This window comes from Marmota monax, unplaced genomic scaffold (assembly GCF_021218885.2).
Source record: "Marmota monax isolate L192 unplaced genomic scaffold, Marmota_monax_Labrador192_F-V1.1 WCK01_AAM20220418_F8-fsc00008, whole genome shotgun sequence".
In the NCBI taxonomy this organism is placed as follows: Eukaryota; Metazoa; Chordata; class Mammalia; order Rodentia; family Sciuridae; genus Marmota; species Marmota monax.
In genome coordinates this window covers 2,580,305-2,601,481 of record NW_026694432.1, presented here as the reverse complement: position 1 = coordinate 2,601,481, position 21,177 = coordinate 2,580,305, and the positions used below count along the sequence as shown (strand labels likewise).

General features: G+C 34.2%; 1 protein-coding gene across 2 annotated transcripts in view; it reads left to right on the top strand.

Annotated features, from left to right (window-relative positions):
• LOC124075318 (selection and upkeep of intraepithelial T-cells protein 8) overlaps positions 1-21,177 on the top strand; it is a 40,496-nt gene that overhangs the window by 1,704 nt on the left and 17,615 nt on the right. For both annotated transcript variants that reach the window (XM_058570775.1, XM_058570774.1), the window contains 5 exons: positions 3,057-3,137; positions 8,424-8,771; positions 9,028-9,309; positions 10,814-10,924; positions 13,899-14,033. In XM_058570775.1, coding sequence (XP_058426758.1) covers positions 3,059-3,137; positions 8,424-8,771; positions 9,028-9,309; positions 10,814-10,924; positions 13,899-14,033 — 955 coding nt within the window. In that variant the 5' untranslated portion in view covers positions 3,057-3,058. The remainder of the gene's footprint in view (positions 1-3,056; positions 3,138-8,423; positions 8,772-9,027; positions 9,310-10,813; positions 10,925-13,898; positions 14,034-21,177) is intronic.

Sequence of the window (21,177 nt, the reverse complement as noted above, 5' to 3'; positions counted from 1 at the left end):
TTAGTGTCCAGGACCACAGGAATTTCTTCCTTCAGATTTTGACTCATTTTTGAGCAGCACACATGGCTATGATTTAAACAAAGCCCTACATTTCCCTTTAAGATATGTATTGTTTGAAACACTTTGCTGGTGGTGTGTGTTACTGGGTTTATTTGGCTTACAGACCTTGTGTACCAATTCACGTGTTTCTGATTTTAATAGACTTACCAGACAAAATATAAGATACCCAGTTATAATTGGATTTCAAATAAACAATGACTAATTTATAAGATCCAATTTTTTCAAAATGTTATGGATTGTTCTTTTAATGTCTAAGAACTTTTTGCCTTACACAGTTTATGCTGATTTTGTTTTCTTCCCAAAACTTCATAGATATATATTTATATCTGATTCATTAAAAAAATTCATTATAAGTTGCAAAGCTTATATTCTTTCCTTTTTGCATATGAATGTCTCAATTTTTTTCCAGTACCATATTTTCAAAAGACTATTATTTTCCCACTGAATTCCTTCTGCACTAAACACAGCTAAGTTATATGGGTTAATCCACTAAGTTATATGTGGCTCTGTTTCTCCATTCTTGTTCTGCTCCATTAAGGTATCTATCCATTCATTTGCCAATTCCATATTACTTTGATTAATGTAAGTCTTGAAATTGGGTTTTAGATTTCCTCCAACTTCATTCTGCTTTTTCAGAATTGTTCTGGCTATTCTAGTCTTGTCTTCACATACAGATTTTTAAATAAACTTGGAATTGACCAAAAAATGTTGGGGGGTCTTAGACCATCCTGTGCTGCTGTAAAAAAATAAATAGTCTGGTTAATTTATAAACAATGAAAATTTATTTCTGGAAGCTGTAAAGTCCAAGATCAAAGTCTGTCAATAGCTTGTGTGGTGTCATCCCATGGCAGAAGGCAAGAGAAGCAATGAGAGAGAGAGGCCAAAACAGGCCAAACTTGTCCTATTATAATAAATCCACTCCCATTATAATAAACCCACTCTAATAGTAATGACATGAATTCATGAGACTATAGCCTTCAAGGTCTAATCACATTTTTAAGGTCCCTCCTGACTCTGTCACAAGGGCAATTAAATTTCAAGAATTTGGGAGAGCACATTCACATAGCAAATGGGAACATGGATTAGCTCTCCAATTTAGATTTTTTTTCAACACTGTTTTGTAGCTTTTAGCACAATGAACTTGCACATATTTTGTTAAATTTATACCTCATTGCTTCAATTTTCTACCATTATAAATAACATTTAAAACAAAAGCTTTAAACTCCAAATGGTCATAATTTATGTATAGAAACACACTTGGCTTTTGAATATTGACCTATAATTTTCAACCTCGATAGACTCACTAATGAGTTCTAAGAGATATTTTGTATGTTCACTGGGGTGTTCTACATTGACAACTATGACGTATGTAGATAGAGATGGCTCTCTTTCCCTCTTTCTGATCTGTGTCATTTTGCACTGGCTAGTACTTCCAGGACAATGTTGCATTAGGGAAGTGGGATAGGATGTTCTCTCCTCATCCAACAAGGGAACAAGTTTTTTAATTATTGTTGTTTAAAAATATGATAGTAGTTGATTTTTGCCTATTGCTCTATGATGTTAAGGTAATTTCTGTTTCTGGTTTGCTGAGAGATTTGATCATAAATAGATACTTAAATTTGTTAAATGTCTTTTTTGCATCTATGGAACTGATTATCTGTTTTTATGTTATTGTAAATTATATTTATTGACTTTCACATTTTGAACCAACCTGAATTCACTTGTTCTAAGCACAGTCTTATTTTTATATATAGCTAGAGATAATTTGGCAATTTTTAGTTCTGGTTTTTACATCTATCTTCATGAGGGATATCACTCTGTTACCTTATTTTTATTTTAACTTATTTTTGTGGGTTAATATCAGATTTCATAAAATGATCTGTGATATCTTCTCTATATTTCATTATTCCTGTAGATATTCTGTAGAATTAGTTTTAATTCATTTTTTTTAGTCCACCAGTATAACAACCCTGGGCCTGGAGAATTTTTTTCTCAGACTATCAGCTACAAATTTCCTTAACAAATAAATATAGGGCTATTCAAAATATATATTTCTTCCTGATGGAGATTTGGTAGTTTATTTGAGAAAATAACTGGTCCACTTTATACTAAGTTGCCAAATTTATATTCATAGAGTTGTTTATCATTTCCCTTGTTTTTTATTAAATTTCTGTGGGATTAGTAATTATATCCCCTCTTTCATTCCTGAAATAATTGGTTTGTGCCATCTCATTTTCTTAGTTACTATGGCTAGAGGTTTATCAATTTTAACTGCACTTTTAAGAGAGACTTTTATTTTATTTTCTCTATTGCTTTTCTATTGTCAACTTTATTTAAATCTGCTTTATTTTTTAATTACTTTTTTCTGTCTTTAGGACATATGCTGTGTAATTCCAAATATTTCGGGTTTATCCAGATATCTTTCTGTTGTTTATTTCTAGTTGAGCACCATATGGTTCAAGACCATACTTTTAATGATTTCAAATATTTGAAATTATTTAAGGATTGTTTTGTTTTATAGTTTAGAATTTAATCCACCTCGGTTTGCATTTCATATATGTTTGTGAAAATGTATATTCCCCTCTGGTGGGAGAATTCTATAACTTTCAATTAGGTTAATTTATTTGATATAAATCTCCTCTTTCCTCATTGATATTCTGCCTATTTGTTCTATCAGCTAGAAGTAACGTAAAATTATTAACAAGATCTTTTAGTTCAACCACAATTTGGTTTCAGCTATTCAAGCATATGAATCCAAAAATACTCTTCTTATGTTATCATGCACATTTAGGCACCTGTGCCTTTGTGCCTCCCATATTCTTTCTCGCTCTTGATCAGAACAATGTGTGGGGACATGGTTATTTATTGAGCACTGAGAAAGATTATTTTCTAAAAGGAAAGAGTCTAAAGATCATCCATCTTTATAATATTGATTAAATCTTGTGTATCCAGGCAAAATCTACACTGTATTTCATAATCTATGACCTTTTCTCCAGATATGATGGAGCCTGCATCCTCTTATTTTTCTGGATACTATATGTGCTTTCTTCTCTTACAAGTGATGACATCAACTTCAGGTAAGAACATCTACTTTTTTCCTACTCAGTCTCAGCTGTGGAAAGAATCTAGTGCATCACCTTTTAGTGAGTATTAAAGTCAGCACTTCATTGTAATATCAAGAGAAAGACTGAAAAATGGAAATCAGCAACTCTTCTTAGATCCATGAAAAATGAGATTACAGGGCAAACCACTTCCCCCCATATTGGAGACACAGACAGGTGTAAGAATCTACCAAAGCAGCAAACCATAAGCAGAAACCTTTGGAGAAAACAGTACCAGGATTGGAAAATCTAAACCCTAATTATTCAATTGCTAGAGGTTGTATAGACCTGTCTGAGTCAAAAACTCCAGAGAAGACCAGGGCAGGCAGGACACTTGTGCCTTTTACCTCTAGTGTTTCTACCAGGTTCTTACAGTAAATGATTGGAGAAAATTTCTTTGTGCTTCCAGCAAGGGGAAGAGAAAAGTAATCATTTTGATACATACTTGTCTTAAAAAAACATTGTACTCAAGAAAACTATTTTGCCAGAGCCCAACCTATTATAGTTCCATAACCCTAAGTAACCCAGGGGAAGGGTAATATCTAACTTCAGGCTCCTCTATCCATCCTGTCCCACTTAAGAGGGAGCAGAATCCAGGGAAGCACTCATGAAGCTCACTTCCCAAGAGCACAGGCTCACCCAAACTGAAACCTAATCAGAGAATCACAGAATGCTTCTCTTCCCCCCAAACTGTGTCACTTCATCACTAAAAATCTCTCACCAGAATTCTTCCCCCCCCCCCACACACACACACACAAAAAAAACCCGGGAAACATACTAAAAGGCAAATCTATAGTTTGAAGAGAGAGAACAAAACCAGATTCAGATATGATGGGGATTTATCAGACCAGGACTTTAAAACAACTATAAATAATATACTAAGGGGCCTAATGGAAAAAGCAGATAACATTTAAGAATAGATGGATAATGTAAGTAGAGAGATATGAATTCTAAGAATACAAAAGAAATGTTATAGATTAAAAGAAAGAAATATAAAAATTACTGCCAAAAAACTCTCTTAGGTCACTTTTAGAGTTGTGTTATTAGCTCTATTGAATATAAACTTCTGTTTCTATGTAATCTTTTTCATAATGATAGAAATTTAGAAAAATAAACAATTTTTGTAACAAAATCTATAGGTCAAAGTAACAAAGATAGCCCAATAAAATAACTTTCTAAAATGATGTGTTTAATGACTGGAGGTACAAAATAATTTGTAAATATTGAAAGATAAATAGGCTTTATATCAGGAATGTGCAGATGGTTTGGAGCTATCAAAGACCTTATTGTGGCCTAAGATTGAGAGAGCAACCCTGTTGTGGGCTTCAGTGAAAGAATTGTCTCCATAGTGGCAGATGCAAAAATGCATTAAACAGTAATTACAAACAGAGTTATACATGGTCAAAACTGCCTAAAGGAATTTATTTGGAGCATATGGGAGAAGATTGCAATAGAAACAAAGAGGGAGAAGAAAACAAAGGGTTTGACTGATGTGAGATGGTTAGTGGAGCATATGCACCCAAGGATGCATCTGAGTTATCACTGACTCCTTGCTCCTCACACCACCTCTTAGATCCATATCCACAGGGCATCACTGCACTGAAGGTACCACACCCTGAAAACAGTTCTGAGAGTGCTCTTCTGGTGTTCTGTGTGGATTTGCATTGGTCAGTGTGAATCAAGTCAAGTGATCTTTTTGGTTTTTCTCCTTGGAATAAATGAGGTTCTGCTGGAATTGGTTCTACTGAATTTGCTCATTGAAAAGTTATACTAAAATATCCCTTTTTTAGATTTAGAAATTTATTCTTACATTTTTGAAGGTTTTATACATTAACTATGATTTTGATAAAATTTTTAAAATATGTGCTATCATAGTATCCTAATTTTTGTTGAATGCTTTGATCTCAAATTTTATTTTGCCTAGTATACCTATTGTTAGTCTAGGTGTTAAAGCATCAATGTTAACATGATTACTTCTCATATTTGTTTAATTTTAATTGGATATTCTGTTAAAGTTTTCACTTGGGCTAGTAATTCTCTTATTCTCATATACAAAATCAAAACTAAATTCTTTTATAGTGAATGTGTCAAGCTAAAAATGTATCTGCTCTCCCCTTAATTTCTGTGTTGCCTCTTTTTCTTCCTTCTAAAAAGGAAATATATATGAATATTTTAAATTCTTTTATATACCTACTGCGTGGTCCTTCCAAGAAAAAATAGTAATTGTAATTTTTATCCTAGCAATACTACAAAAAAATCCCAAATTTTGCTCAAGTGGTTATAAGTTTTTAGCTTCAAAGCATTATTAAATTTCTGTTATTGCTAATGTACTCTACTGTTCTTCCTACTCTCAGAAACATGCTGAAAATGATAGAGATTATAAAAGATAAATATTAAATTAATACACATTTTTTCTAATTTTCTATTGCAGGGAAATACATATAACATAAAGTCTACAATCTTAATCATTTTAAGTGTATATTTCAATGGTATTAGCCACATTATTTAAGTTGTGTAACCATCCCAATCATCTGTTGAAAGAGGAATTTTCATATTGTAATTCTGAAACGCTATACTTATTAAACAATTTTCCCCATTCTCCCACCTTCATCCCGAGGCAACCACCATTCTACCTTCTGTCTCTGTGGTTTTAGCCACTCTAAATACCTCACACAGGTGGACTCATACAGTATTTGTCTTTTTATGGGGCTAGCCTATTTTAATAATGTAGAATATGTCAGAATTTCCTTTCTTTCTGAGACTGTATATTATTCCTTTGTATGTATTACATTTATATACCACATCTTGTTTATTCATTCATCTGTTGATGGACACATGAGTTGCTTTACTTAGCTGTAAAGGATGCTGCTGTGAACATAGGTGTACAAATATCTCTTTGAGACCCTGCTGTTAATTCAATTCAATGTTACATTTCAGGACATACATACAGCATGCAGTGATCAAAGCCACCATCCCTTTACCTGGTCCCTACATTTCCCAACCTCAAGTGATCACTATTTTGCATTCAAACAAACATATTTTAGCTTCTGTATATGAAAGAGCACATGGTACTTTTCTGTCTGTGTCTGGTTTGTTTTACTTAACAGTATGTTTCAATTTCATCCATTTGGCTAAAAGTGATGGAATTTCATTCATGTTTATAACTGAAAAATATTCTCTTGTATATATGTGTGTGTGTATATATATATATATATATATATATATATATATATAATATATGTGTATATACTATCAAATATATAAGTCACTGACTGATATAGACGTGACTTTATTTTAAAGAGATGTTTAAATGCTAAAATTTCCTAATTTTTGAGTCAAATTAAACATCAACAACAAGGTTACATCATTAACATGGTGTAAAAAGCACAAACAATACCTGCATTTCTCTAATCCAGTATTTCTGCTTCAAGCTTCCTGATTTTTCAGAAATTGTATTGCCCTGAAATATACTATATGGACCTCATTCTCAAAGGGAATTTTCCTCAAATTTGAGATGATGGTAGAGGCTCGTTCCTGGTTCTGATCTTTGTTACAATCTTGGTTATTATGAACTTTAATCCTGAAATAGTAAATATTAATATTCCCTCTTCTATAACCTATTAGAGTAAGCATTCTAATTTCATTGGTGCTATAGTTTGATGTTGAATGGCCCCCAAAGCCCATGTGTTAAAGACTTATTTTCCAGGGTGGCAGTGGCAGTGGCAGTGTTGGGAACTGGAAGAACCATTAAGAAGTAGGACCTAGTGGAAAGTCTTTAGGTCATGAGGGACAAGCCTTTGAAGGGGATAATGGATTTTGGCTCTGTCCTTGCTCTTTTGCTTCCTGTTGATGGTGTGGGCAGTTTAATTCTACTATGACCTCCCAACATGATGTGCTGTCTTGGCATGGGCCCCTAAAACAACAGACAAGGATCATAAACTAAAATCTACACCTACATTTATTTCTTAACTTACTATTTCAAAGAGTGCCACAATTAACATGATCATTCAGGTATTTCTTTTGTATGTAGATTTTATTTTCTGTGAATGTGTACAAAGTACTGGGATTGTTGGATCATATGGTATAAGTTCTTTAAAGGAACCTCCATACTGTTCTCAATAAAGGCTATACTAATTTACATTCATAGCAGCAATGTATGAGAGTTCCTTTTCCTCCACATCCTCACTAGCGCTTATTTTTTTCTTTTTAGATAGCAGCAATTTTAATTGGAGTTCAATGATGTCTCACTGTAGTTTTGATTTTTACTTTACTGATGGCTAATAATATTAAGCATTTTTTCAAATGTCTATGGGCCACCTTTTTAAATTATTTTCAGAATATTCCTGAAACATTCATGGATGAAAATTTCCTAAATTTGATGAAAGACAAATATCTGAGGTGTTCTTCCCCTTTCACTCTCTGTTCTCTTTCTGGAAATCCTAAAATGCATGTGTTGGTCTGCTGGATGATGTCACACATATTCCCCCTTTTTTTCTTTAATATTTGTTTTTCTCCATAATTTGCATGTTTTTGAATTGTATTTCTTTAAGTTTTGGGGGTTTTACTTCTTATAAACTACTTTTGTGACAAGGTTCACCCTAAAGTATAAGCCTAAGGTCTCCTTATGTCTTTTATGATTCTGTGCTTTCTCTGGGCATATGCCTACACTTTGTAATTCTTCCCAGTTTCTTTTGAATGTTCCAGTCCTAACTGTATGGTACTCAAAAAGTAAAAAGAGGAAAAAGGCTTTTCACCACAGGTGGAAAAAGGCTTTTCACCACAGGTGAAAAAAGCCCTTTTTTATTTGGAGAAGGAGGAGTAGGAGGGGGCAACCACAGGGGAAGGTACGATGACCAACCACCTCATTGTCTGCACCTCTGTGATCAGAGGCAGCAATCAGTTATTAGAGCACAGACACCTCAATGCTTGAAGGATAAAGTCCTTTTTCCCTACCTGCTTTGTTCAAGCTGCTCTAGAAACATAACATTGTTTGGGTGGGGAGTCAGATTGCTTGCTGGTGCTTCCTACTCCACCATCTCCCAGAATCCTCCAAATGAATATATTTTTAAAAGTCTAAAGATGTACCATTGGTATTTATAAAAAAATAGAATATTGGTTTAATCTGAAGGAATGTGATCAGAGCTGAACATTCAGATCAGCATAGGTCTACTGGGCAGAATTTGTGTGTCCTTCCAAGTAGTGTCTAGCAACAGGGTTGTTACTGGTTTATGACTTATTTTGGTTTTCTTTCTTCCTCCACAGAGAAGTTGATGGTGACTGTTCCCAAGGGGCATTTGGTGGCTAGAGTAGGAGGACAGGCTGCTCTCAGCTGCCAGTTGTCCCCACCACAAAGTGCAGAGCACATGGAGGTGCACTGGTTCAGGGGTGACAATTCCCAGCTTGTTTACCTGTACAGAGGTGGTCATGAAGTAAATGGAGAAGCTGCCCCTGAATATGTAAATCGTACAGAGTTTGTGAAAGAGGCCATGGGGGAGGGTAAAGTGACCCTCAAAATTCATAATGTCAGCATTTCTGATGATGGACCATACAGGTGTTTATTTAAAGATACTGACTTCAGTGATATGGCCAACATGAATCTTAGTGTGGCAGGTAAGTGTGCTTGTGGAATGTTGTATAACAAAGCCCTTTTGACACAATGAGCTCAAATATGAGGAAAATTATCTCAATGTTTCTTATTTCTTCTTTTCATATTCTAAAAAATTCAAATACTACAAGTACTAACTTATAAATAAAATGTGAATTTGATTCACAAATATTAAATTGCAGATCACATGACTTCCTTTCAACTTGCCAATCCAACCTCAATACAATAACTGTCTTGATGGTTCTTTCTCATTTCCATCAGCATTTGGCTTGGAGACACAGATTCATGTCCAGGTTCCCACTAGTGATGGACTCGTGGTGGAGTGTAACTCAGGAGGGTGGTTTCCACAGCCCCAAATGGAGTGGAGAGACAGCAGAGGAGAGGTCGTTCCACATTCATCAAAATCATACTCCCAGGATGGAGCCAGATTGTTCCACATGAAGATGACTCTTCTCCTCAGAAACTTTTCAGACTGCAATATTACATGCTATGTTCACAACCCTGTAATAGGTGAAGAGAAACAAACAAGTATTATCCTAGCAAGTGAGTGTTCCATCATTAGGGTTTAGTTATCAACAAAACATAGAGAAAAAACTAACGGAATAGTTAATGTTAAAGAGCTTACTAAATTCTCTTTGAATGATTCTTTATCTTTGTTATGGGTTTCGGTAATACAGATGCTTTGGGGTGCTAAGGAGAAGGTTTTAGAATAAAAATAAACAAGAACAATAACAATTCACAGTTCAAAAATACATTACAGCTTTAAAGGCATTTAATGTCCATTACTTTGTTAGACCCTCACAATAATTATGTGTAAATTTATCAGAATTTTAGCTCAGTAACTTGATCTTTCTGAACTATAGTTTTTTCATCTTAGAAATGAATATAATCATACCTCATGGGTTTTTGCAAATCTTAAATAATTAGAAGAAGTAAAAACTTTTTCTTATTGTCATTCAATATTTAGCACTACTACTATTATTTAAAAATTTCTGACAATTCAATAAATGTTATGGTCATTGATAGACAGATGTTGAGAGGCCAGTAACAGCAGTAGTAAGTGAAATGTGGAACTAAACTACAGTTTTCCTGATTACTTGTTCATTGCTCATTCTTTGGAGTCATGATAGGTGGATGTCAAAGGCCATACTCTGTGTGCAATAAAGTTACCCTTAACTAATGCCTCTATAGAGAAGTATAGGAGCAAGGTAATGGACAGGGCAAATGTGCCTTCAGATACCTCTTCGTGGAATCTTTTTTAGCCTGATTGTGAACACAGTTTTTTCTCTTAAAAATTCTCTAATACTCTTAAATAATTAACATATGGACTGGAAAAAATATTGTCCTGACCAGATAGGAGCCTATAACAATGCATTATTTGTGGTATAGCAAGAAAGTTTTTAAGAGTGGGTAAGATTCTGTAAATATTTTAAATGTAGAGCTGATGGGAGTTACTGATAGATTGAATGTGTGATGAAAAAGAATAAAGGAAATCAGAAGGACTCCAATGTTATAACCAGAGTCATGAAAGATGATTTTTCATCTACTGAGACAGGAAAATTTGTGGGATAAAATAAGACCATGCTTATAAGACTTACCAGCAAAGTGTTGATCAGGACTTAGGTGCATGAACCTAAAGTTCGCAGAGAAGACCATATTTGGGACATAATATGAATGTCTTCAGCCTAAAGAGAATATTTTGAAGATGAAACTGGCTAAGATCAGAAGAGCAAAAACAGAACCAGGTGTTCCTTTGAAGATCAGTAAGCTTTTGTACTAAGATCTTTTGTTAGAGACAAGAGAGAGGCTTCTTTTCAATCTACTATAGCCTCAGTGTGAATTCTATCCCCAAGATAAGCTTAATGTTGTACTTGCTCTTTACTCGTCACTACACCATCTCTATCAAAGCCTTTTCATGCTACAAATACAAAAATAAAGAATTATAGACCTGAAGGAGTATCCTGCTTTATTAGCAGCAACTTTCTAATCCATTAGGGACACCTATTGTGGATGTATTGATTTCAAGTTGTTCTGTCCTTTCTTTCAGATGACCTGTTTGATAAGGAGCACCTTACAAAGAAGTTTTTAATTTTATTTTCGTGTTTAACAATCGCTTTGGTTTTGACATACATTTGCCTTTGGTATTTCATAAGAAAAGGTAATTGATACGACAAGGGGGAGGGGAATTATTAAGGACGTTAACTTGATGGATAAGTCATGTGGGCAAAAGTGAATGATGTTTGTCTTCCAAAGTTGGGTCTCATATGGGAAGATATTTATGGCTTGTTCCCCACTTTAGAAATGTTGGACTTCATACCTCTTAAATTCCCAAGACAAGAATGCTTTTAGGGATGAGGTTGGTATAGATGTCTTTTGAAATTTCAGATTTACATTTACTTCTTTTTTTTAAAATTTTTTATTGTTGGTTGTTCAAAACATTACATATTTCTTGATATATCATATTTCACACTTTGATTCAAGTGGATTATGAACTCCCATTTTTATCCCATATACAGATTGCAGAATCACATCAGTTACACATCCATTGATTTACATATTGCCATACTAGTGTCTGTTGTGTTCTGCTGCCTTTCCTATCCTCTACTATCCCCCCTCCCCTCCCCTCCCCTCCCCTCCCCTCTTCTCTCTCTACCCCCTCTACTGTCATTCATTTCTCCCCCTTGTATTATTTTTCCCTTTCCCCTCACTTCCTCTTGTATGTACTTTTGTATAACCCTGAGGGTCTCCTTCCATTTCCATGCAATTTCTCTTCTGCACTCATAAGTAGGATGTTAAAGGATTAACACTTACTGATAGATTGAATGCATGATGAAAAAGAGATAAAGGAAATCAGAAGGATCTCAATGTTATAGCCAGAGTCACGAAAGATAATTAAAAATTAAACACTGAAAATTGAGGCAGTACTATCCTCTTTTAAGAAGCAGTTCCTATATTTTCCAAAGGAAGAAGTAAGAGTTCTATTATTTTAAAGTATACACAATACTTAGGAGACTTATTTTAATTGAGTGTAAAATTACACCAAAGAGACATCAACATAAAAAAGCAACAAAAACCTGAAGAAAAAATAAAAAATGGCAAGAAGGACAGCAATGTATGTGCAGCTTTAACATATCTGGCTGTCTTTTCTGTCCTATGTTTTGCTGGCCTGACAGTTCTGCACAGCCACAGCAGAATCTGTCCTGCACAATGATACAAAGTAGAATAAATTCATCAGTCAACTACTGCATTGTGGATAAAAAGAGCTGCACCTGAATGCCACAAGACAAATAATAGTAAACCATTGCATGGACCAAAAAAAAACTATAGAAACAAAGACAATGATGTTGCTTCTTTTCCCCAAATGAAAGTCCTATGATTCCAGAATTTTCTGAGTAGAAATAGAGTGATGTGAAATGTCAAAGACCCCATTATTTTGTAAAGTGCACCTCAAAACATTCTAATTCTGCCCATGAACCACATACTTCTACATCTCCCTGTTGCAGCTGGTGGTACCTGTGAGGGTACCAGTGTGGCTTTGTCCCTGCCCACAGGAGGAAAGCCCAGTCCCTGATGATCCACTTACACCAGATGCTGACTGCACCATCCTCTTGTGAGAGTCTGGGTCCTCCAGAAAAAGCCCTGAGCTCTTACTCATAGTTAAATTCTGAGCTCATGGGTGAGCCCAGAAAGTGTTCTGCAGGGGAGTCACCATCTCAGAAAACAGGTCTGTTGGTGATGGATTTGTTCAAGTGTGACTTCCGTTTTTAAGTTAAGGAGTTTTAAGGCCATCTGGGTTTGTGTTGTCAGTGCCAAGGTAGAGTCCAGCCACAGAACTTCTTACCCACCCAGAAATGCTTTTTTAGCATTGGTGAGAGGCATGTTTCCTTTTCACATCCAAAAGTTGATGTTTTAAGTAAGGAAAGTTTCCTAGCCACTAAGTCTGGATGTTCCTTTTCCCTCACAGCTACTAGGGGCACATCCACACTCAGGGCCTGAGGACCATCTTCCCTCTTGATCCACTTTAGCTCCAGCTGCTCCTCCTGGATACCCTTTCAAACAGGGATCACGGATCTGTCCATGGGACCTGCCATATTTTAGATGCCACCATTGGTTCTCAGTGTCTCTAATCAGCTGTCTACATGATTGTGTTTTCCCCCAATTTGAGAAAAGAGTAGCTGTGGTGTGAAGAAGCTGTGAACTAATGCAAGAGTCTTGGAAGCAGGTGCCCTGTGTTTTTTGAGTGAAGATATTTCAGAAACTTGAATTCCCTGAAATACTTGTACACTCTCCAGATAATTAAACTTTACTTTTTTTGGTCATTTTCTTCTGGAAGGCGATATAAATCAAAGATCAAATGTTTCACAGAAGCAGGGAGCGGTGACACAGGCCTGTAATCCCAGCGACTTGGGAGGCTGAGGCAGGAGGATGTATAGTTCAAAGCCAGCCTCAGGGGAAAAAAATGAGGCACTATGCAACTCATTAAGATCCTGTCTCTAAATAAAATACAAAATAGGGCTAGGAATGTGGCTCAGTTTTTGAGTGCCCTTTAGTTCAATCTATTACTGCCCCACCCCGCCACACACAAAACGGTTTCACAGAGAAGTTATTCAGTAATACATGGGAAATATTTTCACCATGTCTGTTTAGCTTGTAGGAATGAGTCCCTGGATAGGGCATTTAAGCTCAAGGTGTAAAGTGTGTTTCCTTTACTATTTAAGAAGCAAGCTTTTCCTGGTTACTGAGTCTATGGATCCCAGGCAATTCCTTGTTTTAGCCAACTCAGTGTTGGAACCTAAGCCTGAAACTTGAGAATCTCTAGGAATCTGATGAGGATTCCTAGGACTGCTTTCTTTCTCCCCAGCCAAATTATTATTATTTTTTTCTGGAGTAGATGGCACAAATTAGAAAAAAGAAATATCTTTTAGCTCTGAAAGATCTGCACATCTAGTCTGACTAGGACTTGCCACCATCCACAAATAAAACTCACAGAAGAAGCACTAAATTGAGTTGGCGTGGGACAATAACTGTTTTTTTTTTTTTCAGATAATTATACTTAGGCTAGAGATGTTCCACATTCCTGTGTTCCTCTATGTCAATTTAATTCTTTGTCAATTTAATTCTTTCTCTTCTAGACCATATACCTGAATGTCTACTTACAGGTCTAATTCCATGTTGTTATATGTTGAATTCAATACCTGCTCAATTCCTGTTTTGCTTCATATGCTCTGTGACACTTCTTTTTGTGTATCTGCCATTCCGGACCAGAGGTAAATGGGGTTAGTAGTGGTGTACTCTCTCTTGGTTGCTCTTATTTTCCTAGAAATCTGTCTCTTGGGGTTGTTCAGCCAAGGCTATGTGACAATTTCATCAGCACCAGAGGGATCTGTAGTTTGGGTGGCATTTCAGAGGATCAAATTCCAACATTGAAATTGTTTTGGGTGTCAAGGATAAAAGCTGCCTCTATTACCAGTGTTTTCAACAGTACAGGGAACAGATTTCCTTCTGCTACATAAAAGGAGAAATAAGCATACTGGTTTCAGAAAATATGGTTGAATCTAGTCACTCTTTAAGTATTTTTTCTGGGTCCACTTACTTGTTGGTGAACATTCATGACTCCAAGTCAAAATTTCTTATCAATTTGGGTCTTAAAAATCTACTCTAAAAATACAATGTCAAAGATAAATATTCTCCTTCCAATTCCAATTCTAACATATATACCAAAAATTTGATGCAATTTCAGGAAGTTTTTGAAACTTTTATATCCTTTTGTGGATCCATTATTTATGAAATATGGTCATTATTTAGAGGTAAAATTAATGAAGTAATATAATATTCAAAAATATGATTTTGACAATTATTTTGTTATTTAGAAGTTTATAAAGGAAATATATAGCCAAGACAGTTATCACCAACCAAAGAAATACTTGATCTTATTTGAAGCATTACTTCCAAATCACAAAGGAGAATTTTAGGAAGTTAGAGTGGTCATCAATAGAACTCCATCTGTTGCCTCATTTTCCATCTTCTTGCTAGCTGGGCCTTATGCATCAATCATTTCTGCTGAAAATCAGAAAGTCCTGCCTCAGAATTTATAAGACCAATGAATAAAAATCCCTATTCCTTAGTGTCAAATTAATAAATACATTTATACTAAAAAGATGAACTCCCAGATACAATGCAGGGGAAAATAGAGCACCCTACGACAAAGTTACCTAGACATCTTCATTTCAATTAAGTGTGAGTTCTCCTTCTAAAGTGTCTGTAGAAGGAAATATGAGGAGCTGAGAAACCAGGATAAAGACCACCTCATTTTAAAAGCTGGTCTGAGGATAATACAAATTATTCCTGATTGTCAAAAGTTTTTCAAGTTTAATGACCACATAGCTGTACTCCCTAGTTTCTTTCAAATGAATACATAGGAGTTGAGCTGAGTCACATGTTACGTGTATATTTACCTTCATAATCAACTGCTTAACGTGACTATACCACTTTATATATCACCAGTAATGAATAAGAGAATGCTTGCTGTTCATTTCTATATTTCATACATATTTTGTACATGAACTTTTATGGGTATATGGTTTAGAAATAAAACTGGCTTGTGAATATTTTCTCCATTCCCGTAGTTGACTTTTCATTCTGTTGAGTGCTTTGTTGTGCAGAAGCCTTTGAGTTTCACGTAGTTCTGTTTGTCTATTTTTGCTTTGCTGCCTGTACCTTTGGTGTCATAGCCAAGTAATCACTCCCAAGGTCAAAGTCAAGATTTTCCTGTATGTTTTCTTTGAGAAGTCTTATGATTCCAGATCTTAGCTCTATGTCTTTAACCCATTTTGAGTTTTTTGTGTATGTAGCTGAAGACAGGGGTTTAATTTCATTTTTATGCTAATATCACAATATTTTCATTCTTCACTGTTGAGTTATAATATATTTTGGCATTAGGAAGTGTGATGCTTCCAGATTTGTTCTTCATGCACAAAATATCTTTAGCTTTTTGGTATCTTTTGTGTGTTCCTTGTAAATTTTAGGATTTTTCCCCCCTGATTTGATTTAAAAAAAAGTACTTTTGGGATTTTAATAGAGATTTAATTGAATCTGTGGCTCATTTCTGATAGTGTGAACATTTTAACAACATTATTATTCTATTGTGTCTATTTTAATTTCTTTCATCAAAGATTTTATTTTCGGTGTACAAATTTTCCAACTCCTTGGATAATAAATTCATCCAAGTATTTTATCTAAGTATTTTATTCTTTTGGAAACTATTATACATGGGATTGCTTTATTAATTTCCTTTTCAATTACTTAGTATATAGAAATACAACTGATTTTTTATGGTGATTTTGTTTTCTGCAAATTTTCTGAATTCATTTATGTGCATGTGTATGCGTGTGTGACAGGGTGTGTGTGTGTGGGTGGGGGGGGCTCTGTATGTGTGTGTAGTCTGGATCATGTCATCTGTGAATAGAAATAGTTTTATTTCTTCCTTCCAAGTTTGGATGATTTTTCTTTATTTTTATTGCCTTATTTCACTTATCAGGACTAATATGAAGAGAAGTCATGAGAGAAATATGGAATTTCAGTAATACTCTGAATAGAAGTGGTAAAAGTGGCAACCTTGCCTTGTTTCAAACCTTAGAGAAAAAGCTTTAGGTTTTCAAAACTATGTTACTTGTAGGCTTTTTATATGTGGCCATATTGTGTTGAGACAAGTCCTCTCTATACCTAATTTGTTGAGGATTTTTTTATTAGGAAAGGGTGTTGAATTTTGTCAAATCTTTTTTGTGTAATGCAGTGTATCATATTTATTGATTTACTTATGTTGACCCATCCTAGTTTCCCAGGATAAATCCCATTTGGTCAAAGTGTATTCTCTTTTTACTGTATTACTGAATGAATTTTGCCAATTTTTCATTGAGGATTTTTGCATCTGTTCATCAATGATATTGGCCTGTCTCCCCACCCCCTTTTTTGGGGGGGTGTGTGTGTGTGTGTGTGTGTGACCTCTCTTTGGCTTTGGTTTTCAAGATGATGCTGGCTTAAATAAGAGTTTGATAGTATTCCCTTTTCTTCTATATTTTGGGAGAATTTAAGAAGGATTGGTATTCGTTCTTTAAATATTTTGTATAATGTACCTGTGAACCAATTGGTCCTGGAATTATCTTTGTCATGACTTTTTTTATTACTGATTTAATCTCCTAACTTGTTATTGGTCAGGCTTTCCATTTCATCTTACCTAAGTGTTGGTAGGTTGCATGTTTCCTCTAATTCATTCATTTCTTCCAGGTTTTTCAGTTTATTGTTGTATAGTTGTATATAATAGATGCTTTGGAACATTCCTCACTCACCCCACCCTCCCAGTATCAAATGTAATGTTTCTTCCATTTCTGGTTTTATTTATTTGAGTCTTTACTCACCTTTTTAAAAAGTTGTTTAGATAAATGTTTGGTAATTTTATCTTTGTAAAGAACCAACTCTTAGTTTTGTTGATTTTTTTTCTCTTATTTTTCTATTTAGTATTTCATTGTTTTCTGATTTATTCTATTATTTTCTTCCATTGCTGCATTTGGCTTAATTTTTTCTTTTTCTATCCTTGGTGTATAATGTTAGGCTGTTTATTTGAGATCATTCTACTATTTAACATTTATTATAAAATTCCCTATTGGGATTGCATTTACTACATACCTGAAGTTCTAGTTTGTTGTATTTTCATTTTAATTTGTCTTGAGATATTTTGTAATATCTTTCTTTTACTTCCTTTTTTCAGCTTTATTTGGGTATGAATGATAGATGAAAATTGTATATACTCAAGATATATGCATGATGTTTTTATATGCACATCCATTGTGAAATGATAACTAAAATCAAGCTAATTAACATATCCATCTCATAAGATAGTTACCTGTATGTGTAGTGAGAATACCTAAGATCTATTTTCCACAAATTTCAAGTACTCAATAATTATAGACACATTTTTATACATTTTCAGATCTTGTTCATTTAATAACTGAAAGTTGGTACCATTTGATTAATATCTCCATATTTCTCCACCAACCCCCAAACTTGGAAATCACCCTTCTACTCCTTGATTCAATGAGTTTAAATGTAAATTATATCATGTGGTATTTGTCTTTCTACGTCTCACATATTTCATGTAGCACAATGTCTTCCACATTCATCTATCTTGTCACAAATGGCAAGAAACTCTTGTAAATTAGAGTAACATTCCTTTTCATATACATGCTACAATTTATTTGTTAATCTGTTGACAGGCTGTCTCCATAACTTGACTACTTAGAATAATGCTGTAGCACAGATATCTCTCTAAGATAATGATCTTATTTCCTTTGATAGCATGGTTTATCACTTAGGAACTTCCACACCATTTTCCATAGTGACTGTATAAATTTAGATTCCCACCAATAGTATATAAGGGTCCCATTTTCTATACATTTTCTAAAGCACATAATGTATTTTTATTCTTGATCAGAAGCATCCTAACTAGTGTGAAGTGGCATTTCATTGTGATTTACAGTACACTGATAATTTGATTTATATTTGCCTGATAATTAATGATTGAGCAACTTTTCCTATACTATTATCCATTTGTATTTCTTCTTTGGAAAAATGTCTGCTCAGGTTCTTTATTGATTTACAACTAGGTTATTATTATTTTTTCACTGTTTTAATGTAAGTTTCATATATATTTTGGATATTAACCCCCAGCCAAATGACTTTCACATATTTTCCTCCAATCCAGGCTTTTTGCCTTTTAATTTCGTTGATTGTTCCCTTTGCTGAGAAAAACATTTTAGTTTGATATAGTTCCACTTAGTTTTGCTTTTCTTACCTGTGCTTTTGATGTTATGTCTCAAAAAATCAATGCCAAGACTACTGTCATGGAACTTCTCCCCTGAGTTTTATTCAAGCGATTTTACAATTTCAGTTAAAATTAAATTTGCTTTATTTTGAGGGTTTTGGGGGTATGATATAAGATAAGAATAAAATTTCACTGTCTTGTGTGGGTATCCAATTTTTTCAGGCTATCATTTCCCTATTATGTATACTAGGCACCTTTGCCAAAAATTGGTTCATTGTATATGTGTGGGTTTATGCTGGACTTTCTATTCTGTTCCATGATTTTATATGTCAGTTTTTATGTCAATACTATTCTTATTAATTTTTATCAATTATTTTAATTATATAAATGTATGGGGTACCATGTAATAATAATACTTGGATACAGTGTGTAATGATCACATCAGGATAGTTAATAGTTAATATTTTCACCCCTTAGCACAGTGGAATGTCTATAGTTTTTATGCTTATTACATTTTATGAATAATGAAACTTCAACCACCAAGTCACAATAAGGAAATGGGAAATTAATTATCCTGATTTGATTAGTTCATTTTGTATATGTGTATTGACATATTACATAGCAACTCATAAATGTGCACAATTATTACAACATTAATCAAAATTATTTTTATTTGTTCAAATTATTTATACATGACAGTAGAATGCATTTTGATGCATCATACATAAATGAAGCACAATTTCTCTTTCTTTTGGTTGAACATGATGTAGAATCACACCAGTCATGTAATCATATATGTACATAGGGTAATGATGTTTGATTCATTCTAGTATCCTTCCTACCCCCATACAATCTCCTCTCCTTTCACTCGCCCCTTCCTAAAGTACCTCTATCCTTGCCTTTATTTAAGAGACTGCCATACTGTTTGAATGCTATAGCTTTGTAAAATATTTTGAAATCAGAAAATGTGATGCCTCCATTTTTGTTCTTGCTTAAGATCATTTTACCTATTTGAAGTATTTTGTGGTTCCATAAAATTGTTGAATTATTTATTTCTGTGGAAATGCTATTAGAAATGGGGAGGGAATTTGTGTTAGCCAGCTTTCTATTACTATAGTAAATACATAATATAATCAACTTATAAAGAGAAAAGGTTTCTTTTGGTTCATAGTTTTAGAGGTTTCAGTTCATGAGTGGTAGGCCCATATACATGAGCCTATGGAAACATATAATATCAATGTCACAAGGCAAAGCAAAACCATTCACCTCATAGTTAGAAAGTGAAAGAGAAAAGTGATGGTGTTCCAATATCCCCTTCAGGAGCCTGCCTCAAATGACCCAAAGGTTCCATGACATCCCAGTAGTGTTAGACTAGAGACTAAGCCTTGACCACAGAACCTTTGGAAAATACTTGAGATCCAAACTATACTATTCTGCCAATGGTCCCCAAAGAATCATGTCCATTTCACAATGCAAAATGCATTCACCCCATACCCAAAAGTATCAAAATCTTAACTATTCCAGAATTTCTCAAAAGTCCAAATCCAAAGTCTGCTCAGAGACTCAAAGAAAAGTTAGCTGTGAGCCTCGGAAAAAGTGAACAAGTAAGTCATGTACTCCAAGATACAATGGTTGGACAGGCACAGGGTATACATTCTTACTCCAAAAGAAATCTCTTTGCATACTATGGCCATTTTAACAATATTAATTCTTCCAATCCATGAACATGGATTGTTTGATTAATTTGATTAATTCTTTCAATCCATGAACATGGAGATCATTGCATTGTTTCTGTGTCTTCTTCAGTTTCTTTCTTCACTATCTTGTAATTTTTAGTGTGTAGTCTTTTACTTCCTTGTCTAAATATTTTCCTAGGTGTTTCTTTGTGGGGGAGTTGTTTTGTTTTGTTTTGTTGCTATTGTGCATAGGATGCTTTCATGATTAATTTCTTGACTAGTTTGTTATGAATATACAAAATGGAAGTGTTATTTGTATGTTGATGTTTTTAATCCTACAATTTTAATGAATTTATCAATTATATTAGATTTTTGTCAGTTTTTCCTCTTTATTTCTACACACACACACACACACACACAAACATACACTTATGTCCTCTGCAGAGCTGATATTTTTTCTTTTATTCATATGCCTTTTATTTCTTTTTTTTTTTTGCTCTTGATAAGACTTTTAGCACAATGCTTCATAAGAGTGGTAAGAATGGATACCCTTTTCTTGTTTGAAAGAATTTGTCATAAGACAAACTCTTTCAGTGTTTCCCCATTCAGTATGATGTTGGCTATGAGCTATTCATATATAGCTTTTATTATTTTTAGATACATTCCTTCTTTACCAAATTTATTCAGGTGCTAAATTTTCTTAAATGATTTTTCTTCATCTCTTGAGATGGTCATATGATTTCTAACTTTTATTATGTTTATGTGATGATTTCATTTATCAATTTGTATATGTTGAACCACCTTTGTATCCCTAGGATAAATTTAAATTGACAATGATGAATGATCTTTTGAGTGATGTTGAATTCTATTTGGCAGTATATTGCTGAAAATTCTTCCATTGATGTTCATCAGAGACAT